This window comes from Diceros bicornis, chromosome 22, assembly GCF_020826845.1.
Source record: "Diceros bicornis minor isolate mBicDic1 chromosome 22, mDicBic1.mat.cur, whole genome shotgun sequence".
In the NCBI taxonomy this organism is placed as follows: domain Eukaryota; kingdom Metazoa; phylum Chordata; class Mammalia; order Perissodactyla; family Rhinocerotidae; genus Diceros; species Diceros bicornis.
Genome location: NC_080761.1, coordinates 57,042,047 through 57,064,611, shown reverse-complemented (window position 1 = coordinate 57,064,611; position 22,565 = coordinate 57,042,047). Strand labels below are relative to the sequence as shown.

The 22,565-nt window shown below is 43.5% G+C and overlaps 1 protein-coding gene across 1 annotated transcript in view; it reads right to left on the bottom strand.

Moving 5' to 3' along the window:
• Positions 1 to 22,565, bottom strand: part of SHC3 (SHC adaptor protein 3) — a 133,548-nt gene that overhangs the window by 6,941 nt on the left and 104,042 nt on the right. Inside the window, exons 8-11 of the mRNA XM_058566053.1 lie at positions 17,511 to 17,661; positions 16,222 to 16,309; positions 13,104 to 13,262; positions 8,881 to 9,176 (exon numbers count right to left, since the gene is read on the bottom strand). Of these exons, the coding sequence (XP_058422036.1) occupies positions 8,881 to 9,176; positions 13,104 to 13,262; positions 16,222 to 16,309; positions 17,511 to 17,661 (694 nt within the window). The remainder of the gene's footprint in view (positions 1 to 8,880; positions 9,177 to 13,103; positions 13,263 to 16,221; positions 16,310 to 17,510; positions 17,662 to 22,565) is intronic.

The window sequence follows — 22,565 nt, the reverse complement described above, 5'->3', positions numbered from 1 at the left end:
AGGGCAGAGGCTCCAAGATGTTGGATTTGGCAATGATTTCTTGGATGTGACACCAAAGGCATAGGCAACAAAAATAAATAAACAAATTGGACTTCATGAAAATTTTAAAATTTTGTACATCAAAGGACACTATCAACAGAGTTAAAAAGCAACCCACAGAATGGGAGAAAATATTTGCAATTCATGTATCTGAAAAGAGATTAACATCCAGAGTATAGAGAACTCCTAAAATTCAACAGCAAAAAAATCAAACAACCCAATTCAAAAATGGGCAAAGGACTTGAACCGACATTTCTCCAAAGAAGATATACGAATGGCCAATAAGCACATGAAAAGATCTTTAACATCACTGATCATCAGGGAAATGCAAATCAAAACTACAGTGAGATACCACCTCACACTCATTAGGATGGCTACTATTAGAAAAAGAGATGGGGCTGGCCCGGTGGCGCAAGTGGTTAAATGAGTGCGCTCCGCTGCGGCGGCCCAGGGTTCGCCGGTTTGGATCCCGGGCGCGCACCAATGCACTGCTTGTCAAGCCATGCTGTGGCAGCATCCCATATAAAGTGGAGGAAGATGGGCACGGATGTTAGCCCAGGGCCAGTCTTCCTCAGCAAAAAAAGAAGAGGGTTGGCAGATGTTAGCACAGGGCTTATCTCCTCACAAAAAAAAGAAAGAAAAAGAGAAAACAGAGAATAGCAAGTATTGGCAAGGATGTAGAGAAATTGGAAATTTTATGTACTATTGGTAGGAATGTAAAATGGTACAGCTACTGTGGAAAACAGTATGATCATTTCTCAAAAAATTCAAGATAGAATTCCCATATGATCCAGCAATTCCACTTCTGGATATATACCCAAAAAATTGAAAGCAGGGTCTGGAAGAGACAGTTGTACACCCATGTTCACAGCAGCACTATTCACAATAGCCCAGGCCTGGAAGCAACCCAAGTGCCCATTGCAGATGGATGGATAAACAAATGTGGTCTACACATACAATGGAATATCACTCAGCCCTAAAAAGGAAGGAAATTCTGATACATACTACAAGGATAAACCCTGAGGACGTTATGCTAAGTGAAGTAAGCTAGTCACAAAAGGACACATAATATATGATCTCACATATATGAGCTCCCTAGAGTGGCCAAAATCATAGAGACAGAAAGAAGGATGGTGGGTGCAAGGGGCTAGAAGGAGAGGTGAACAGGGAGTTAGTGTTTAATTCGTACAGAATTTCAGTTTTGCAAGATGAAAATAGTTCTGGAGATGGGTGGTGGTGATAGTTGTACAACAATGTGAATGTATTTAATACCACTGAACTGTATACTTACAAATGGTTAAGATGGTAAATTTTATGTTATGTATATTTTGCCACAATAAAAAAAAATTGAAAAGAAGGGAAAAAAATGGGCAAAGGATCTGAACAGACATTTCTTCTAAGAAGATATATCAATGGCCACTAAGCATATGAAAAGTTGCTCAACATCATTAGTCATCAAGGAAAACGCAAATCAAAACCAGAGTGGTATACCACTTCACACTCACTAGGATGGCTAGAATCAAAAAGACAAACAACCAGCCAGCCTAGTGGCACAGTAGTTAAGTTCTCACGTTCCGCTTCGGCTGCCTGGGTTTGCTGGTTCAGATCCCGAGTGCAGACCTACAATGCTCATCAAGCCATGCTGTGGTGGCGTCCCACATACAAAATAGAGGAAGATTGGCACAGATGTTAGCTCAGGGCCAATCTTCCTCACACACACCAAAAAAAGACAGACAGTAACAATTGTTGGTGAAGATGTGGAGAAATCAGAACCCTCACACACTGCTGGTTGGAATGTAAACTGGTGCAGCTGCTCTGGAAAACTGTCTGGCAGTTTAAGTGGTTAATTATAGAGTTACCATATGACCTAGCAATTCCACACCTAGGTGTACATCCAAGAGAAATGAAAACATATGTCCACACAGAAACTTGCACATAATGTTTACAGCAGCATTATTCAGGATAGCCAAATGTCCACTAACAGACTAACCATAAATAAAACGAGGTATATCCATAAATGGAATATTATTGCCATAAAAATGAGTGACATACTGACACATAAACTACAACATGGATAAACCTTGAAAACATTATGCTAAGTGAAAGAAATTAGGTACAAAGTCTACATATCATATGATTCTATTCATATGAAAGTCTAGAATGGAAAAATCCATAGAGGGAGAAAATGGATGAGTGGTTCCTGAGGACCGAAGATGGGAGGATAGGGAGGTGGTAGCTAGGTGTTATGGCATTTCTTTTTTAGGTGATGAAAATGTTCCAAAACTGACTGTGGTGTTGGATGCACATATCTGTGAATATACTGAAACCATGGAATTGTACACTTTAAATGGGTGTGTATGTAAATTATATCCCAATAAAGCAGTTTTAAAAATCTCTATCTACCAGTTCATAGAAAATACAGGGGACAGGGACCAAGGTCAACAGTGCCACAAGGAAGCAAGGACCCAAATGCCAATGTGGGATATCCTGCAGACGAGCATCTGGGTGCTCGGACAATTCAGCGGTGCGGGCAATGGTGGGAGAGCCGCAGTGGAACAAGCAAGATGCACCACATGGATCATGTTTGGAGTCTGATTCCAACAAACATACCATAAAAAGAACATCTTTGAGCTAATCAGGAAAGTTTGACTATGTTAGGTGGTTATTTTTAATTTTATTGAATATAACAATGACGATATGTTGTTGATGTTTTTAAAGCGTCATTATTGGTAGAGATGCGTGCTAAAGTACTCACAGGAGAAATGCAGGAAGCCCGGGATATGCTATAAAATACTTTGGAAAGCTCTTCCCTCCCCTTCCTCTCCTTCCTGAACCAACAACTAGTCCAAAAGCCAAGCAAGCTAGGTGTCTGTGCTGTGGGGGCAGGGTAGTAGCCACGATGGCCCCTAAGGGGAGCCTGGAGTGCAGGCAGAGCGAGGCGAGTGCCCACAGGATGGACGGCTGGCCCAGGGTGTGGGAGGCATCCGTGCCAGGAGGAAGGCGGGCAGCCCAGCATGGATGTCAGAGCCGAGGAGGGGAGGGCACGTATGTGCGAGCATGGAGGAGTGTCGGGTCAGAGAAGGAACGGGGTGAGGAGGAGCCCAAGTGGGGACTGGCTGGACAAAGAAGTCGGAGCCCAGGCCGGGTGAGGATGGGGAGGCAGCAGCCACGACGGGAGATGCATTATGTACAGGGGAGTCCATCAAATAGGTGAAAATATGAAGGGTAGTGGGAGTCAGGTTTCTATTGCTGGAGGAGGGGGCTATGAATGTGGAAAAGGGAAAAAGTAAAGTGAGCCCTGTGATATCAGAGCGGAGCTGGAAGAACCATCGTGAACTCATGTTTCTAATCTACACAGAGAGGAATAGAAATAGACATAGAAATAAATGTGTGCTCATGTGTGTGTGTACACTAATTCTGTCCACGTGGAGGGGGAGTGCAACTCCCTACCAGCAATGAGCACACGTAGTGCCCAGGCCTTGGTCTCCTCAGGAAAAAGAGCCAGGCAGGGCTCCCTCGGGGAAATGGCTGGGCGCACAACCAGGGCAGAGGAACACAAGCCCGTTACATTGTTTTCTATCAGAAGGAAGAAGATGCTGAAAGAGTAGTGACAACGTGTCAAAAGGATGCAGAAGCAGCTTGAAGGAGCATCAACACATATACAGTAGCCGGTTATAACCCATTGAATGAAACAGGAACCACAAATCCACACCGACAAGAACAGATAAATGAATGGATTGAAAGTTTGATTGGCAAGAGTGTATTTCTGGAGTTTCAAAGTACCTGGATCCCTGAGCCACCCAACCGAGGACCAGAGGGGCCAGGAGGGCTGCTGGGCACACACAGGCTTGCGTGAGTGGGGACAGAGGCTCTGTGGGTCAAAACACATTTCACCAGAATTCACATTTTCTTTGTTACAGCAGCACAGCCTAGACTGACAGACACAAAGGGCTTTATTAAGTGGAGGGATTGGAGAAATTTCTTTTTTCTTAATTACTCTCAGAATAAAATAACAACCTAATAAATGTGAGGTGGAGGCACTTGTCACTGTTTTGTGATTTTGTGAATGCAAAGCCCCCGTATGTGCTCTCCAACGTGCCACAACCCGAGACCACGTCAGCGAAGCCCGTGGAACCCCCGCCACGGTGTGGCAGCAGCTTCTTCAGAGGCACAGGCCCCTCACTCCACTGTCCTTCAAGTCCAAAGGCCGAATCAACGACTGATGACTCAGGGGATAATTTTAGACACAAGTGGGCTGACTGAATGGTTCTGAAGATGTTGAAAAGAAACAAAAGTGCTCCAGACTCGTCTCTGAGGCTGCTCCACAGACCCGCCCTGGCCTCTTTCCAGGTGCTGCTTCAGGGCCAGAGTCTTCAACACTCCCCAGAGCGCAGAGCCCCACCTTACCCTGTCCCCAGGGTCGCAGCCACCCAGGGCCCTCATCCTGAACGAGGGGTGCACAGCAGGAAGGCACAGAGGTTGGTCTACTCTGGGGTAAACTTAGACACAGACTGTTTGCATCTTTGTTTCTCTGAGTAATCTGTTCTGCCAAGTTTCCCCCATTATAGTCAGGGACCAACCAATTACCATGAAAATCAGATGAATAAATATTAAAGAGAATGTGTTCATCGTCTATTTTGGTGTCCTCACGGCAAGGAGGCGACATTACATTTTTAATTAAGTCTTTCATTTCCATTTTCTTTTTCAGCTAAAGCTGTCCTCTGTTGGATCAATTACACTAGACATCAGATCCGGCACAAAGCCCCCCCAAAGAACAGTTATTAGTAGGCGTGACTTACAAATTTTCTCAACCGTACTACAAATTTCTTCTCCAAAATTGGAGTCATCTTGACAGCGCAGCCTGGGGTTTGGCTTGCGCCGACACCTGGTTTCCCCGCGAGACCACACTGCATTCCCTGCTCATCTTCCACACGCTCTTTGTCCTGGCTGGTGAATGTATGATACATTGATAGTGGTACAAATCTTTTCTTAATTACCCTTTTGTCTAGAAAGACTGAGTGAACAAAAAAATTAATCATTTTTCATCTATAAGATGGTGTAATTTAGCTAAATTTTAACTTTTCATATTTTAAAAATACCTAAAATTTTCAACTGAAATATTTCTATTCTCATAGAATTCTGTGGGTCTTTTCTCTCCTATTTTCTTTTAGGTAACAACAACTGAATTAATAGACAGCCTGTGCAAATACAACAACCCTGGACTGTTCTGTTTAGAAAACCTTATTTGTGATTCTACCTCTGCACGTAACCTGTAGTGCCTCATGTCCCTTCTCGGGCTCTCAACTTCTAACCTGAAAAAGCCAAGGTTGCTCTGTGTACTCACTTGTCCACGCTCCTTGAACGCCTACTGTGTGCCGGGCCCTATCCAGGTGCTGGGGGATCTGCGCTGAACAAGACTGCTCCCCTCGTGAGGTTATAGTCTGGGGGACCAATTAGTAAACAAACTAGCAAATAAACGGGTGTCTGTTTGTGATAAGTGCTTCAGGGTAAAACTAAATCAGAGTAAAGAAATAGAGGGTCTCCAGGGGCTTCTATTTGAGATAAGGTGGTGAGGGAAGGCTCCTCTGATTTGGAATCATCCCAGCTCATTGTAAGGGGTGAGTGTGACTCCATAATTCTGATGCCCAAAGCAGATGAGCGCCCACAAGTGACAGCATCAAGGACAGCAGGATGGATTTCACTCATGAACAGCGACTGAAAAAATCCTAAAGAAAATATTGGGCACCCAAACCCAGCAACGGATTTCAGGTTTCCTATGTCAAGACCAAGCAGATTTTACAGCAGAATGCAACATCAGAAAACTCTGCCTGTGGAATTCCCCCCATTAATGGACCTAAGGAAAAAAAAAAATCATAGTGTTATCTCAAAAGATGCTGAAAAAGCATTTGATGAAGTTCAGTACCTACACAGGAGAGAAGTAATTAGGTAATTAATATGGATGAATTCCATGAGAGCAGAGGTTGTCCTTTTAGGTGGTTCAAGGAAATATCGCAGGTGCCAAAAACAATGCCTGGATTTAGAAGTCCTTCGGTACACATTTGTGGAGTGAATGAATGAATGAATGAATGACGTCCTTTAGGCTGATAAGGACAATCTGCCAAAAGCTCACATCATCCTTAATGGAACAAAACCTCAGTCCCATTCAGGTTGGGAACAGACACAGGTGCCCTCTCCTGGCCCACGCTCCAAGGCGCCCTGGTCTGCACACCGGGGGGCTAGAACGTGCGAGGGCAGGGGTTGGAAGGCAGGACACAGGACCGTCACTGTCTGACGTGGCATGACCACTCTTCCAGTAAAACCACCGCAATCAGCAAAATTTCTGGGCACAGGATCACACCACAGTCCTCACCCTGCCGCAATAACTGTTGAGCAAAAGTAACCAGAAACAGACCACTTACAAGAGGAACTAAAACCAACACTCTAGGAAGTAACCTAGCTAACAAAGGAAACAGAAGAACTTTCTGGAGAGAATTTTAGAATTTTAACAAAGGACATCTCAAAACTAAATGAGTGGAGACTTACACTGTGTTCATGGATGTGATGACTTAGTATTGAAGTATCAGCTTTCCTCCCAGTGAGTCTGTAAGTTCAATGCGAGTCCTATCAAAACCCCAGCATGTGTTTTTGGTGACTTGATAAACTGAATCTAAAATCAGAACAGAGGAGAATAAAGGTCTGAAAACAGCTAAGAGAACTTGTAAAAAGGAGAATCAGAGGAAACAGTCACACACCAGATATTAAGACGTTTCAACGCCGTAAGGACTAAACAGTGTGGGACTTGTACAAGACATAAACTGTCAGATCAACAGGACAGAACTGAGAGTCCAAAACAGACCCACGGGCCTGAGAACTTGGTATGTAACACCAGGATCATCCGCGCCACAAGAAAAGACGGAGTGTTTGGTAAATGGTGACGGAAAAATGGGCTCACTACATGGAGATTTAAAAAATGTTGGGTCCCTATCTTATATCATCTTCAAAAGTAACTTTGGTTGGAATTGAAACATAAATGTGAAAGATAAGACTATAAAGCTAATAGGAGAAAATATAGAAGAATACAATATATCTGTGATTTATAGATGAGGAAATCTTTTAAAACTCAAAGCCATAGGTCGTAAAGGAGAAAATTGATGGATTTGGCTACATTCCAAAGAAAGACGTCTATTCAATGAAGAACGTCACAGACAAAATTATCCGATAGGTGAAAAAGCGGGAGAGCACATATGGAAATTCGATGGCCGAAAAACTCAACAAGAAAGCCCAATAAGAGGATCAATGGGGAAAGATCGGGACACAAAATTCACAGGAGAACCTGTTGATGATGTGCACAGCAAACACGAAGCGTCACTGCACTCCACACTCCCACCAGATCAGCAAAATGAGAGCGAACATCAGGGAAGAGGAGGATGTGGACCCTCACGCTCTGCTGCCGTGCACATCGGTAGTCTAGCCATTCTGGAAGCAAATGAAACCCTTAGCAACATTAAATGTATGTACATTCTGTGACCAAAATCTGGGATGTGCCCCAGAGAGACCATCACGGTACAAGGGAAACATGCACGAGGGTTTGTAGCACCTTAGAAGTCCTTCAAGAGAGAGCGCAGAAGTGACGTGTGGACCGCGGATACGGGGAGCCCCAGGCAGCACAGCACACCCAAGTAACGATTCCAGATAAGAAAGCACCACGGACGGAGCTCAACAACAGGAACCGAAAGGGAAGGAAAGACATGATATGGGATTTGTGGAACAACATCACGTCTGTAAATTTCTAAAATGCACAAACACAAAATACATATTTTCCCTGATGTAAGTAAAAAAATCCACACAACTAAAGAAGGTGGCTGGGAGGTTAGACATTACGTTCATGGGAGTGGTTGCCCAGGTGGAGAGGGGACGAGGACGCACAGAGACGGATGTCTCGAGAGCTGAGATGTGCAGGCAACTCAGTCCAGACACCTGAGGTAGCAAATTCTCTCAGGTAACACTGCCTCCCCACCACCCCTGCCCCCAGACACACACAGTGAGATGGAGTTCAAATCCAACTGAAGACTAAGGCTTCATCCTACCCGTCAATCAACAAATGCAAGGTTCTTATCCACTCTAGGTAACTCCACCTGCTCCTTTGTTTCACTGCAGTAAAGATTTTAAACAGCAATCCTGGAATTTATTCAACGGTTAGGTAAATGTAATTATATTTACTAAGCTTAGCAATTCTTGGACTGTGCCAGGGTGCAGGCGAATCTATTTATTGACGAGAAGATGGGGTATTCAGTCAAACCCACAGAGTGACTCCGACACAGCCGTACTGCCAGGAACAGTGAACTCACCGTCACAAAGCATTACTTCCCCGAGTGGGAAAGCCAGAGGCTAATTAACAGGGGGTTTATTTACTGCTTCATCACATTTTATCACCTAAGAATGAAAACCTCAGTGATCCAACTTTTAGAGATATTTGAGATAAATCTTAAAAGCCCAGGAGCCCCATATTTCCTTGTCCACTATGAGTGTATTTGGAAGGAAAACTTCCTCAGTTTTTGTATTTATCTATTTTAAAGGACGTGAGAATTAAGGCCTTCGGCCTGGGCCCTGGCGACTTTCCCTGTTGTATACCTTGCACAGGGCCCTGACTGTGGGCTCCGTGGCCCGGCTCTGAAAGCATTAGTCCCCTGTGCCTGGGCTCCAGGGTCCTGGTGGAGCGAGCGTCAGGATTCCAGCAGGCACGTGTGGGTGGAGGAGGGAAAGTGGGCGCCCGGGCAGTGACTCAAGGGGAGGCCGTTAGAAGGGGGCCGGTGGCACAGGCCCCGCCCAGCCCGTGCTCACCGTGCCTTCTGGGTCCACGAGCAGCAGGTGCTTGGCGTGGCCGTCGTGCATGCCAGTGAGGACGAAGGAGCCAGGGTTAGTGGTGCTCTTCCTGACCAGGAAGTCTCCGTCTCTCTTCAGCAGCCCCTCGGCCTCCTTCCTGCTCATCTCTCCTTGGTACCAAGGCTCTGCTTTCAGCTCTTCCAGCATCTTGGCATCCGGGGCCCTGGGGGAGACGGGGCTGAGGCACTCGACCGAGGCCGCCTTGCTCAACACAGGCCCCAAGGACTGGTTCTTGAGAGCATCTTCAAAAGGTTCTGCCAACAACAAGTCAATCCCAAGAAGAGCAAATGATAAACAGAACAATGTGAGAGATGCAAACGCAAAGGCAACTTCTACCAGAATAAAGAGCTAGAGAAAAATGACTGGCTGCTGATACAACGAAAATCATCATAACAAGCATTTGAAGCATAGCCCAGATCTTGGCATGACTCTTTCTGATGAGTCTGCTTTCGCAAGACAGCCAGGCGTGTGCCTTGTGCCAGGGATTCAAGCACACTCTTCTCTAGCTGGTTAGAATGACTTCATTTTTGCACGCTGCAAGAGGCCCTGCACATTACATGACATCTACTTTCTCTGGAACGTCGGCCAGCCTCTAACAAATCTGTTCTCTTCTGAATAAAAGCCTGCCAATACCAAAGGATGTACACGAGGAAAAGACAAGTTGCAAGGCTTTGATTTCATGCAAAACCTAAACCCAACCCATCAACTGTTTATTTCAAAATCTTTGTATCAGGCGAATTTTTAAAAGAGAAGAAAACTGACACTTATTGGGTGTCTTCTGTGTTACCTGCCCCAAGCCAGGACCTGAACTTGTTTCCCTGGGGAGTGTGTGAGTGTCTGAGGTGGAGCTCACCTTCAGAGCACACTTCTCACTGCAGGGCATCAGTGAATGCTAAGACTGCCACTCTAACAGCAACAAATAGTGGCAAAAGAAGTCGCCAGGCATGCCTAATTAAACCTCAGTGTTCAATTTTCAAATAAGGTAACGTGTACAAAAGCACTCTCAAAAATGCACACAGTGCTACACAAGTGTCAGCATATGATTATCATCATATCATTATGATGATAATTTAGGATCACACTGCTAACCCAGTACAATGTAAGACCACAAGAACAGGAACGGCTCTCCCCTGGGCACCGCTACGTCCCCAGAGCCCAACATTCTTCCTGGGACATAGTTTGTACCCTATAAATATTCAATGAATGCTACACAATAAGACAAGTTTGTCAAATGTTACTAGAAGATGGGCAGAAGTGAGGTGAATAAATGAAACCAAAATTAAGTCATCTTAACACTTGTTAAATCATTTACAGATGTGAGGAGAAAAAGAGGTTAAAACTATTGACTAAAATTATGTTTGTAGATTTTCTCCTTTTATCCTACTTTTTTCCTGATTACCTGGAGTAGTTAAAAATTTGTATTACACTGTTTCTGTACCATCACCACCAACACAATCATCATCACCAGCATCACCAACAGCATCATCACCAGCATCACCATCATCATCACCAGCCTCAGCATCACTGTCACCACCGTCACCACCACCACCACCATCATCACCACCATTACCACCATGATCATCACCATCATCACCACCATCACCATCATCATCACCATCAGAATCATCATCACCACCATCACCACCAACACCACCATCATCACCACCATTACCACCATGATCATCACCATCATCCTCACCACCACCACCATCATCACCACAATCATAATCATCATCACCACCATTACGATCATCATCACCATCATCGACATCACCACCATCATCATCACCACTATCAGCATCACTGTCACCATCACCATCATCACCACCATTACCATCATGATCATCACCATCCTCAGCATCATCATCACCGCCACCACCATCATCATCACCACCACCATCATAATCATCACCACCACCATCACCATCACCACCATCAACATCACTGTCACAATCACCATCATCACCACCATTACCACCATCATCACTGTTATCACCATCACCATCATCATCATCACCATCATCTCCAACACCACAATCACCACCATCACCATCATCATTATCATCACCATCATCACCATCACTATCATCACTATCACCATTGTCATCATCACCATCATCTCCAACACCACAATCACCACCATCACCATCACCACCACCATCACCATCACTATCACCATCATTACCATCACCATCATCTCCAACACCACCACCATCACCATGACCACTATCACCATCATCACCATCACCATCATCTCTAACACCACCACCATCATCATCATAATCTGAATTATCATCACCATCATCACCACCACCATCATCATCACCATAAGCACCACCATCACCATCAGCACCAACATCACCACTGTCATCATCAACATCACAGTCCTCATTACCATCATCATCACCACCACCATCAGCATCACCACCACCATCAGCATCAGCATCACTATCAGCACCATTGCCATTACCATCAGCATCACTACCACCATCATTATTTAGCTATAGTGGTTCAAGACAAACAATCGAGTGCTGGATTTATTTTTTCCACACTTTTCAATAGATACTTGCCTCTCCAGGGCCTTTTGATTTTCTACTCTTTTGTCTAGTTTGGGGAGCAGGAGAAGAAATTAATGGAATAGAAAAGGGTGGCTCTGGTTCCCATTTTTCCCATCTCAAACCCCAGCCCAATCTAATTACCCTCAGGCTCCGGGGCCAGGAGTCACTGGTAAGTTGGTGAAATTAACCAGTGAAAATTGTCTGGCCATAAACACAACCACTGACTGGCAGTTGGGAGCTTTGGTTACAACTGGAACAGAGGCTCAGAGAGCCACCACTTTGCTCTGCATCTTGGGAAAGTCACTTCATACCTCTTAGGCTATTTCCACATTTTTTTAAATGAAGAGATTGGATTAGATGATCTTTAAGGTGCCTCCAGGCCCTGAGATTCTACAGTTCTTCTGGCTCTGGTGAGTTCTGTAAGTCAGAATGGGGGTCAGTGTCTGGGACACCAAAGTGGCTGAGGAGAAGCAGACTTTGGTTGTCATGGTGCTGCCTAATCATAAAAGCACTCGACACTGTCCTCACCACATGCAACAGCACAAACAGCCAAGTGTTGGACCAGCCGTAAACTTACTGACTTCTAGGAGTCTCTACTTCCTCCTCTGTAAAATGGTAACAGTAATAACAATAATAATAGTATCCACCTGCAGGACCGTAGCTAAAATTAAACAAAATAATAAGTGCCTAGTATGTGGTAGAAACTCAGTAGATGCTGATCTCCTCTCCCTCCCTCTTCTGCTTGTAAAATTCTCAAGGAATTTGAAAGAGAATTTGGGGACGTAAAGCTCTTCGTAAGTTTGGGAATCTCTTTCAAAACTCCTTAACTACAACTTCCATTTTCACTAACCAATTCGTGGATGATTTGATTTCCTCCCTCTAAACTACGAGCACAAGGTTCATAATATCCCTCACACTACAGTGCTGTCAACAGTAGCTCCAAGTCACTCTTCTCATCCTGGTTTGTTTTTCATCAGAGCACTTGTCACCACCTGGTACTCCATAGTGGTTATTGAAGCTCTGTGGGCATAGAGACTCGGTCTCTTCTGTGTTCCTGCACATCCCCAGTAAGTAAAGCAGCATCTGACACCCGGTCAGTGCTCAGCGGGGAGAAGCAGGGCGAGAAAGAGAGAAAAGTGAGAGGGAGAGCGAGCGTGTGCATGCACACTAGAGGGTGGACTGCAATGTCTGGCTTATGTGTTGGTCTTGCTCAACAGACTGACGGCTCTGTGAAAACAGGGCCCAGGCCACTTCATCTTGGCATCCGTAGCAACCGATACAGTATTTGGCACACAATTGCCAACTAATATTTAAGGGAATAAATAAATGAGTGCATTTATTTGTGTATATTGTTTGTCTCAACACATGTGCAAAGCTTCAAGGGGAAAGTCAGTTCCAAAGAGAGGGGATATTGCTTTGCCTCTGGACCACAGCCATCCCAAAGCAGAGGTTGGCCAAGTTCAAAGCCTTGAAAAGCCCAGCCCTAACCCAGGAAAGTGCAGCTAGTCATCACCTTAGTCAAAACCCCCTAGCAGAAAAGTCAATAGTTGCACAGATTTCAAAAAAAACAGTGTGAAAAGCAACTACAAAAGAGAAGAAAACCAGAGGCGAATGGGAACCCACTCATGTCAAAGAGGTCTTTCCTTGGGCTGCTCTCTGCACTGCTGTCCATGGCCGGGCCGGTCTGTGGCGGGACGTGCGGGGTGTTCACGTAGGCGGGGGCTTCTCCCATAGAGGCCGCGTGCGTTTTCCCTTCTGGCACGCTGTAGACGTCCAAGGACCCTGCAACAAGAAGACGAGCCCTCTTGTCTCTTCTGGTGGTAATGCTGTTCACCCATCCGTAGTTGAGCACCCAGTGTTTCAGACACAAGCTCCTTCGGCCCATCGATAAGAAAATTCCTCTTGTAGATACCCTTGTGTTCTGGCCAGGATACTTTCCAGTCATTCCTGTCAAAACGGGACCTGCCAGTCCACGACGATGGACACCCGTGATGGTTAGGAGCCTTACCAAGACTCTGGGGCCTCCCTGACCTGGGCCTGGGGAATGAGCCAGCCACACCTGCGGCAGAAGCTGCCTCAATCTCCTCATCCCCTTTACAAAGTCCCCGAGATCAAATAACCCAGCAGAAGAGCAACAAGCCTTATTTTAATTGCTTTTTTTTTAAATCATAGGTGAACACTTTATAAAGTAAGTCCATTCCAGCAACGCAATGCAGGTGCTGTGACTCTTTTTAGAAAGTTAGTTCTTAACGACCTGAGACACGCACGGAGCCGGCCTTGCTGCCCCTGGCTCCACGCAGGAGGCCCAGGGTGGGTGTGACTGAGGACCCCCCTGCCCGAGGCAGTGCCCCCATGGGACTTCCCAGCTGCAAGAGTGTGTGGAGGGTGGGCTAGGGAGTCCCTGCTGTTGTCACCTAAAGAGAGTGAAGGGTGTTGAGCAGGAATGCCTACAGGATCACCATCGGATTCTCTCTACGGTGGCCCTGTCTCAACACTCTAAGACACATTCTCATGGTCACCTCCTGACATTCACATGTTATCTTTCACCCACTATGGGCGATGGGGTGTTGAAGCCAGCTCAACCCAGCTCAATCTAATAGTCAGCTCAGGTCTTATTAAGAAGCTTTCCCCGGAGCCCACTGTAGGACTTCTGGCAGCACACCACTGTCTCCAGCCTGAAAGTGTGAGAAGGCAGGTGTCCTGCTAAAATCTCTTCACCAGGAGCAGCTCCAGCTGAGTCCTGACGGTGTCTCCTCCTATTCCTGAACACGATTTCCTTGTTTCGCAGGCTGCTCCTGGGTCACACGTCCTGCCTTAGTGACGGCTATCTGCAGCTCACGCGTGTGTATGTACTGCAAACAAATTAGTCTGTAAAAAGAAATTTACAAACTAATTTTTAAGAGGAGAAGATCAAAAACCCAATGCATAACCTTCCTGAGGCCGGCCCCTCCCCACTCAGATGGTGCAGGTGCTGAGGGGGGGCAGGTGGACACACGCGAGGGCAGCGCCCAGAGTCAAGTGTCATTTTGGGGGAACAGCAACTAGCAGATTAACAAGGGGCATTCTTATCTGTTCTATGGAAAAAATATTTGCTGCTTTCAAATAAGAACTTGAAATTCTTGGGTCTGCCGGTGGTGTAGTGGCATAGTGGTCACGCGCTCTGCTTTGGCGGCCTGGGGTTCATGGGATTGGATCCCGGGCACAGACTTACGCACCACTCATCAAGCCGTGCTGTGGTGGTGTCCCACATAAAATAGAGGAAGATGGGCACAGATGTTAGCTCAGCAACACTCTTCCTCACCAAAAAAAAAAAAAAGAACTTGAAATTTATTGAGAGTTATGAGTCTCAAGTTCCAGGATGAGAACTTGCATGAGGCTCATTTTTGCCCTGGTCAGTCTCTTAACATTGTCTGTCCTTGATCGGGCTGGAATAACTTGAATTCAAAAAATGGCCTCATTTTTAAATAAATATGACATATTTTTCAAGAGAGTAAATGTCTCATGTAAATAATGTGTCTGCTTTAGTTATCAGGAGTTACGATATCTCTATGTACACAACTGTTATATAAACACATTTCAAGTGCATAGAGAGCAAAGACAAAAACATAGCGAAAAAGTGCGTCTGGGAAAGTTCTGACTTGGGGTTGCTATTTCCATCCTGTTTGGAGGCAGATCCAAGTGGTGGTTGTGCCGGGCCTTGTTTTCATTGACTGGGCAGCATGGATGGTCATCTTCCAGCTGGAGCAGGCAAGGCACGAAATTCTCTCACAAGGGGAAATTTAAAGAAATTATTGTCATTTACTCTTTGGCCCAAATGACAATAACGAAGGGAGATGTCTTAATGTTAAAGCAATAAAAGTTACACTGATATACAGAGAAGCGTAAACTGGATCTTAATTCACTTGCCACTCCATCTCCTTCAGACCCCCTACAGAGTTAGTAACCAAGGGCCCAGAGCTATTTGAAAGAGTTTTGAAAATGTTGGAGGAGGGAAAAAGTTTAAAATTAAAAGAAATCTTTAAAATATACATACACACACATATCCACACATGCACATATACATACGCACAGAAACAACTGTCTAGAGAAGAGACTTATTAGCAGTTGGCAGTTGGTGCTTAGACAGTCATGTCCGAGTGATGTTTAATGTGGGATGTCGGTGCATGCTCATTGGTCTGATAAGATGTGGAGTGTCACCCACAAGCACCCAGGGCCTGTGAGGGACTTGTGCCCCTGCCGCCATCTCTGCCCCGGGTAGGGGTCACTCCGTTCCTCCTGAAGCTGACCTTGGACCGGGGAGGTGAGGTGAGGCAAGGAAGGGAAGCTACTGGGTCCTGATAGGAGCCCCGGGGGCTCAGCCCTGCTGGGGAGCTTAGGGACTGCAGAGAACACATGGAGAGTCTCCCAACCAACTCCAGCTTGAAATGGGTGCAGGTGCCCCTAGGGAGGTCAATTCCTCAGCCCCTCCCGCCAGAAAAAGGCCTTCAGTGGAAAGCGTCCAGGTGCACAGGGGGTGTCAGCTGGTGCTGGTGCCAGGGAGGCATCCTCTGATGTGGGCAGCAGCATCCCCCACCACTGTCGTTTCTGGTCCTGTGATCTGGTCACAACCAGCAGCCCCCTGCCCCACAGCAGGTATTTCTGGTGGGCTACTCTGCTCCTCTGTGGGAGGGGAATGGCCCGCTGGGGAGCACACTCGCTCTGTGTGTCTTAGGTGTCCCGCCCGCCGCACCTGGCCTCTCACCTTGCCTGACAGGTGTTTGCTGCCAGTCTTCGCCAAACGGGTCTCCTAGGTGTCTCCCCTGGTAATAAGTTTGCTCTTTTCCTGCAAACTAAAGAGAAAAAATTATCCTCTTCTCCTCTCCCCACCTTTGAAAGCCATGCAGAAGGGAGCTCACTGGCGGGTCGATTGCCTCCCCAATCGCACCCAGTTTTCCCTTGGTGCCTCACGGTTGGCATTCAGATTTGGGAAATAAGTTTGTGTGGGTGTGAGGAAGAGGCTGCATCTCACCAAAGCTGCACACACACCCCTTGTTTCCATTCCCCCACCCCCTCCCTAAGTGTGAAGGTACACTGAGCTCTCCACATGCAGCCACATGTTTCATCATGCCCCAAATAAGTCTCAGTTAGAGAGTTTCTATGAGCCAGAACATACTTCCCGCCCATAATCACTCACACCTGGGCAAGTCCACCAGTTGATTCCCTCCCAGTGTCAGAGCTATTTACACTTGATTTCAATGTTATTCTGCCAATCTTACTGGTGTCAATGTCATTCACATAAGGTAGGTGACATCAAAAAATTCCGTGTAACAGACTAGAGGTCCCATAACTCTAGAAAGCAATTGCCTTACTAGAATTTTGAGTTAGAGGGAAAATCAGAGAAATGAATAAAATAGAAAAAAATCATAAAATTCTCACCATTTTAAAGGCCTATATCCACTGTCTTTTCAGAGAACCTCAAGCACCCTAGGCCTTTTAAACGTCTTAGACTCTCTCTTTCTCTCATTAAGATCACAGTATAATGAGATTTGTTCTAGGATGGAGAGGGGACCCCTAGACTCATATCTCAGGAATCACAATAGAATTCCAAGGCATTTGACTAACGCCTTGTGGTGTTAAAACAAAAGTCTTCTTGGGGCGGCCCGGCGGCATAGCAGTAAAGTATGCACACTCCGCTTCGGAGGCCCGGGGTTTGCAGGTTTGGATCCCGGGCACGCACCGACCCACTGCTTGTCAAGCCATGCTGTGGCGGTGTCCCATATAAAGCAGAGGAAGGTGGGCACAGACGTTAGCCCAGGGCCAATCTTCTTCAGCAAAAAGAGGAAGATTGGCATTGGATTTTAGCTCAGGGCTAATCTTCCTCACACACACACACAAAAAAGCCTTCCCTATTGGTCTGCTCTGTGAAATCCAAAGGGAGAAAGTTTGTGAGTTATTCTGTCAAAGACTGGACAGTCTAAAAATAAAATTGAAGAAAATAAAAGGAAATAAATTCAGTTAGCCACCAACCAAGGAAAAAAGTGTAAGACTTACCTGGGCTGTGTCAGGGGCGTGGGATCTGGCTTTGAGTCGAGCATCAACAAAGCCCCCTGGAGGAGGTGTCTTGCTTGGAATGCTGTTGTAGTATGGGCGGTCTGAGCCATCACTCTCCTCTTCATTCCAGGGCTCATCCAGACTCTGCATTCTGTTAAAAGAGGATTTTTAAGGGCTTTAGCCAAAAGTTGAGCTTGCAGTCAAAAACAACAAATCTAATAATTGATAGTACCTGTTACCCTGGAAAAGAGAGTTTAATCACTGTCCCCTCAACCTCTAGGTCTCAGGCACATATGAAAAGCAGTTGAGTGGTTTGGCCAAATATCCCTGCCTTATTGACAGTTCTACGTTTTGGAAAATTCCAGTCATATTTGAAACAAGAAAGAACTCTTTTTTTAAAAGTACATTTTTATTAGGAAAGAAAGAATTTATATCTAAGGATAACCAGCTCCTTAAGGCACAGACATGTTTCAATAAGTCATGAAGTTTACCCAAAGCAAAATCAATGAAAAAAAATGGAGATTTAGTGAAATCAGGGAAAATGGCAAAGACCTCTAAAAATTTTCTCTTCCAGAAAAGCAACAAGAAAACTAGCAAAAAAAAATTTTTCAGGATCAACTTTTAAGAACCCTGAAAATTAATAACCAGAAGCTTACAGAAACCTAAGGAGTGTTTATTAAAAAACAAACAACAACAACAACAACAAAAACACAACTGTAAGAACAGCAGCTTTGTGGCATTTTAACTTGCCCTATTCTCATCTCCATGGTAGTCTTGAAAACCAAGAGCCCACAATCACAGTGAAAACCAGCAGCCTGACAGCCATAGGAGGGGGCAAAACAGCATCGAGTCTCCTTCAAAGCCCCATTCCCGTTCCCAGAGAACAGTCATTATATGACCTGTCTGATCATTCCCTAGAAGACCCCACTCCCAAAGCTGTCTTTATTTGACCTGATTCAGAGCTTGCACAGGGAAAAATTCTTCTTCCCCAGGGACATTTGTCAAAAACAATTAGAGGCAATTGAGGCTCCCTGAGGCAGTGGATAACTTTTGAGGCAGAGTAGGCTAATCAAAAGTTTAAAAGGAAAAACGGGATTTCCACAGGAACTTTGGTAAGTTTCAACATATTTCCAGGAATCTAGAAGGCTACATGTATGCATAAGGCTGTGTTCATGTCCAAGGATGTGTGCCTGCTCAGCAAAGATGTGAAAAGGCCCTACTTCTCACCTCTGGTTCTCCTTGAAGCCTTGCACAAGTGTGAAGTGACAGCTAAGGCAGAGTTGTCAACTGCCTGGCTGAGTGTTGAAGGAGTGGCCCATCACACAAACAGATATGCTCAGCAAAGACTGGGAGACATAATGGTTCCAGGCATTTAACGAAATCTCTCTCTAATCATTGGCTGTCTAATAAGTGAACTGAGCAGAACTGTCAGTGGCCATAAATGACGAAGAATGTAGACTTTACGGATTTAGCTTTGAAAAGTCATTAAAACAAACAACCACAATAAACAGCAACAACAACAAATCCTGAGGGGAGAAATCTGATTTCCAGAGTTGACACATTATATTATTTAAAATTTCCAGTTTCAACAAAAAATTATGAGACATGCAAAGAAACACGTGCATGGCTCATACACACACACAAAAAGCAATCAATAGAAACTGTCCCTGTGGAAACTCAGATTTTGGACTAACTAGAAAAAGACTTTAACTTAGCTAATTTAAATATGTTCAAAGAACTTAAAGAAACCATGTACAAAAAAACTAAACATGAGAACATTGTCTCACCAAATAGGGAGTATCAATATAGAGATAGAAATTTAAAAATAACCAAATAGAAAGTCTAGAGTTGAGAAGTCTAATAACTGAAATAAGAAATCCACTAGAGGGGTTCAACAGCAGGTATGAGCAGGCAGAGAAATAATAACAGAACTTAAAGATAGGTAAATTAAGATTATCCAATTAGAAGAACAGAAAGAAAAAAGAATTAAGAAAAATGAACAGAGCCTCACAGACTTATAGGACACCATTAAGCATACCAACATGTATATAATGGAGTCCCAGAAGGAAAGGAGAGACAGAAAGGGACAGAAAGAAGATCTGAAAAAATAATGGCCAAAAACTTCCCAAATTTTATGAAAATTATTGAATTACACATCCAAGAGGCTCAAAAAAAAAAAAAAAAAAACTCCAAGTAGGATAAACTCAGAGAGACTCACACCTAGACACATCATAATCAAACTATTAAAGCCGAAGAGAAAGAGAGAATCTTGAAAGCAGCAAGAGAGAAGCAACTCATCACATACAAGGATCCTCAATAATATCAACAGCTGATTTCTTATCAGAAACAATAGAGGCCAGAAGGTAGTGGGATAGCATATTCGAAATACTGAAAGAAAGATAGTCTACCAAGAACTCTATATCCAGTAAAACTATCCTTTAAAAATGAAGTAGAAATAAGATATTCTCAGATAAACAAAAACTGAGAAAATTTATCACTAGCAAATCTGCCCTACAAGAAATATTCAAGGAAGTTCTTCAGGCTGAAATGAAAGAACACTAAGCAGTAATACATACCAACATAAAGAAATAGAGAATAACAGTCAAGTTAACTACATAGGTAAATAGAAAAGACAGCATAAATATAGTTTTGCCTACAACTTTTTTTCCTCCTCTTTGATTTAAAAGACAGCTTAATAAAGCAGTGTCCATGTTGATGGACACACCTGTATAAACATGTAATTTTCATGACAATAACAGCACAATGGAGGCTGGAGGAATGGACCTACTTAGGAGCAGTTTTTGTATACTATTGAAATTAAACTAGTATTAATCTGACCTAAATTGCTATAAATTAAGATGCTAAGTGTAATCTCTAGAGAATCCACTAAAAAAATTACTTTAAAAAATAGTTAAAGAAATAATAAGGAAATTGAAATGGTACACTCAAAAAACATTTATTTAACACCAAAGAAGGCAGTAATGGAGGATAAAGGGACAAAAATGGCATAAGATATATAGGAAAGGGCCGGCCCCATGGCTTAGTGGTTAAGTGTGCGCGCTCCGCTGCTGGCGGCCCAGGTTCGGATCCCCAGCACGCACCGATGCACCGCTTCTCTGGCCATGCTGAGGCCGTGTCCTACATACAGCAACTGGAAGGATGTGCAGCTATGACATACAACTGTCTACTGGGGCTTTGGGGGAAAAAAATAAATAAATAAAAATTATAAAAAAAAAAGATATATAGGAAAAAAATAGCAAAATGGTAGGCAAAAATCCTAACATCGATAATTACATTAAATGTAAATTCATTAAGCACTCCAATTAAAAGGCAGAGATTGACAGAATGGATTTAAAAAAAACAAAAACAAAAACAAAAAAACCATGTTCTGACTATATGCTTTCTACAACAGACACAATTTATTTATTTATTTATTTTTTAATTTTTTATTTATTGCAGTAACATTGGTTTATAACATTGTATAAATTTCAGGTGTATATCATTATACTTCTATTTCTGCATGGATTACATCACATTCTCATGTTCACCACCCAAATACTAATTACAATCCATCACCACACACATGTGCCTAATTATCCCTTTTGCCCTCCTCCCTCCTCCCTTCCCCACTGGTAACCACCAATGCAATCTCTGTCTCTATGAACAACAGACACAATTTAGATTTAAAGATACAAATAGGTTGAAAGTAAAAGGATGTAAAAAGATATTCCATGCAAACAGTAACCAAAAGAGAGCTGTATGGCTCTACTAATATCAGGTAATATAGACTTATAGACAAAAATTGTTATTGGAGACAAAGAAAGACATTTTATAATGATAAAGGGCAATCTATTGTATATAACAATTATAAACCCATATGTACCTCACAACAGATCCAAAAATATATGAAGTAAAATCTGACAGAATCAAATGGAGAAATGGACAATTCAACGTTAATAGCTGGAGACATCAATACCCCACTTTCAATAATGCATAGAACAACTGGACAGAAGATTTGGACAGAAGAGCACTATAAACTAATTAGACCTAACAGACCTATAAAACATGGCACACAATAGCAGCAAAACACAAATTCTTCTCAAGTGCACATGGAACATTCTCCCGGTTAGACCATATATGCTAAGTCATAGAACAAGTTTTAACATTTTTAAAGGATTTAAATCATACAAAGTATGTTTTGAGACCATAATGGAATCAAAGTAGAAATCAATATGAGAAAGAAATATGAGAAATTCACAAATATGTAGAAACTAAACAACATATTTCTAAATGGGTTAAAAAAGAAATCACAAGGGAAAATATTTTGAGATGAATGAAAACAAAAGCAACATACCAACACTTATGGGATGAAGCTATAGCAGTGCTTAAAGGAAAATCTGTAGCTGTCAATGCCTGTAAGATAAAAGAAGACCTCAAATCAATAATGTGACCTTCTACCTTAATAAAATAAGAGCAAACTAAACCCAAGGCAAGCATAAGGAAGAAAATAATAAATATTGAAGTGGAAATAAGTGAAATAGTAGAAAAATAATAGAGAAAATAAATGAAACCAAGAGTTGATTCTTGGAAAAATCAACAAAATAGATAAATCTTTAGTTAGATTGACCAAGAAAAAAGAAAATTACCAAAATTAAGGAGGAAAGAGGGGACATTACTTCCAACCATACAGAAATAAAAAGGATTATAAGAGAAACTATTAATAATTGCATGCCAACAAATTAGATAACCTAGATGAAATGTAGACATTCCTACAAAGTCTCAAACTACCAAAATTGAATCAAGAAGAAATAGAAAATCTGACTAGACCTGTAATAGGTAAAAGATATTGAATTAGTAACCAAAAAACTTACATTCTAAGAAAAGCCCAGGATCATATGGCTTCCTGGTGAATTCTATCAAACATCTAAAGGAGAATTAATAACAATTTTTCACAAACTCTTCTGAAAAATAGAAGAGGAGGGAATACTTCCAAACTCAATCTGTGAGGCCAATATTACCCTGATCCCAAAACCAGACAAAGATACCACAAGACAA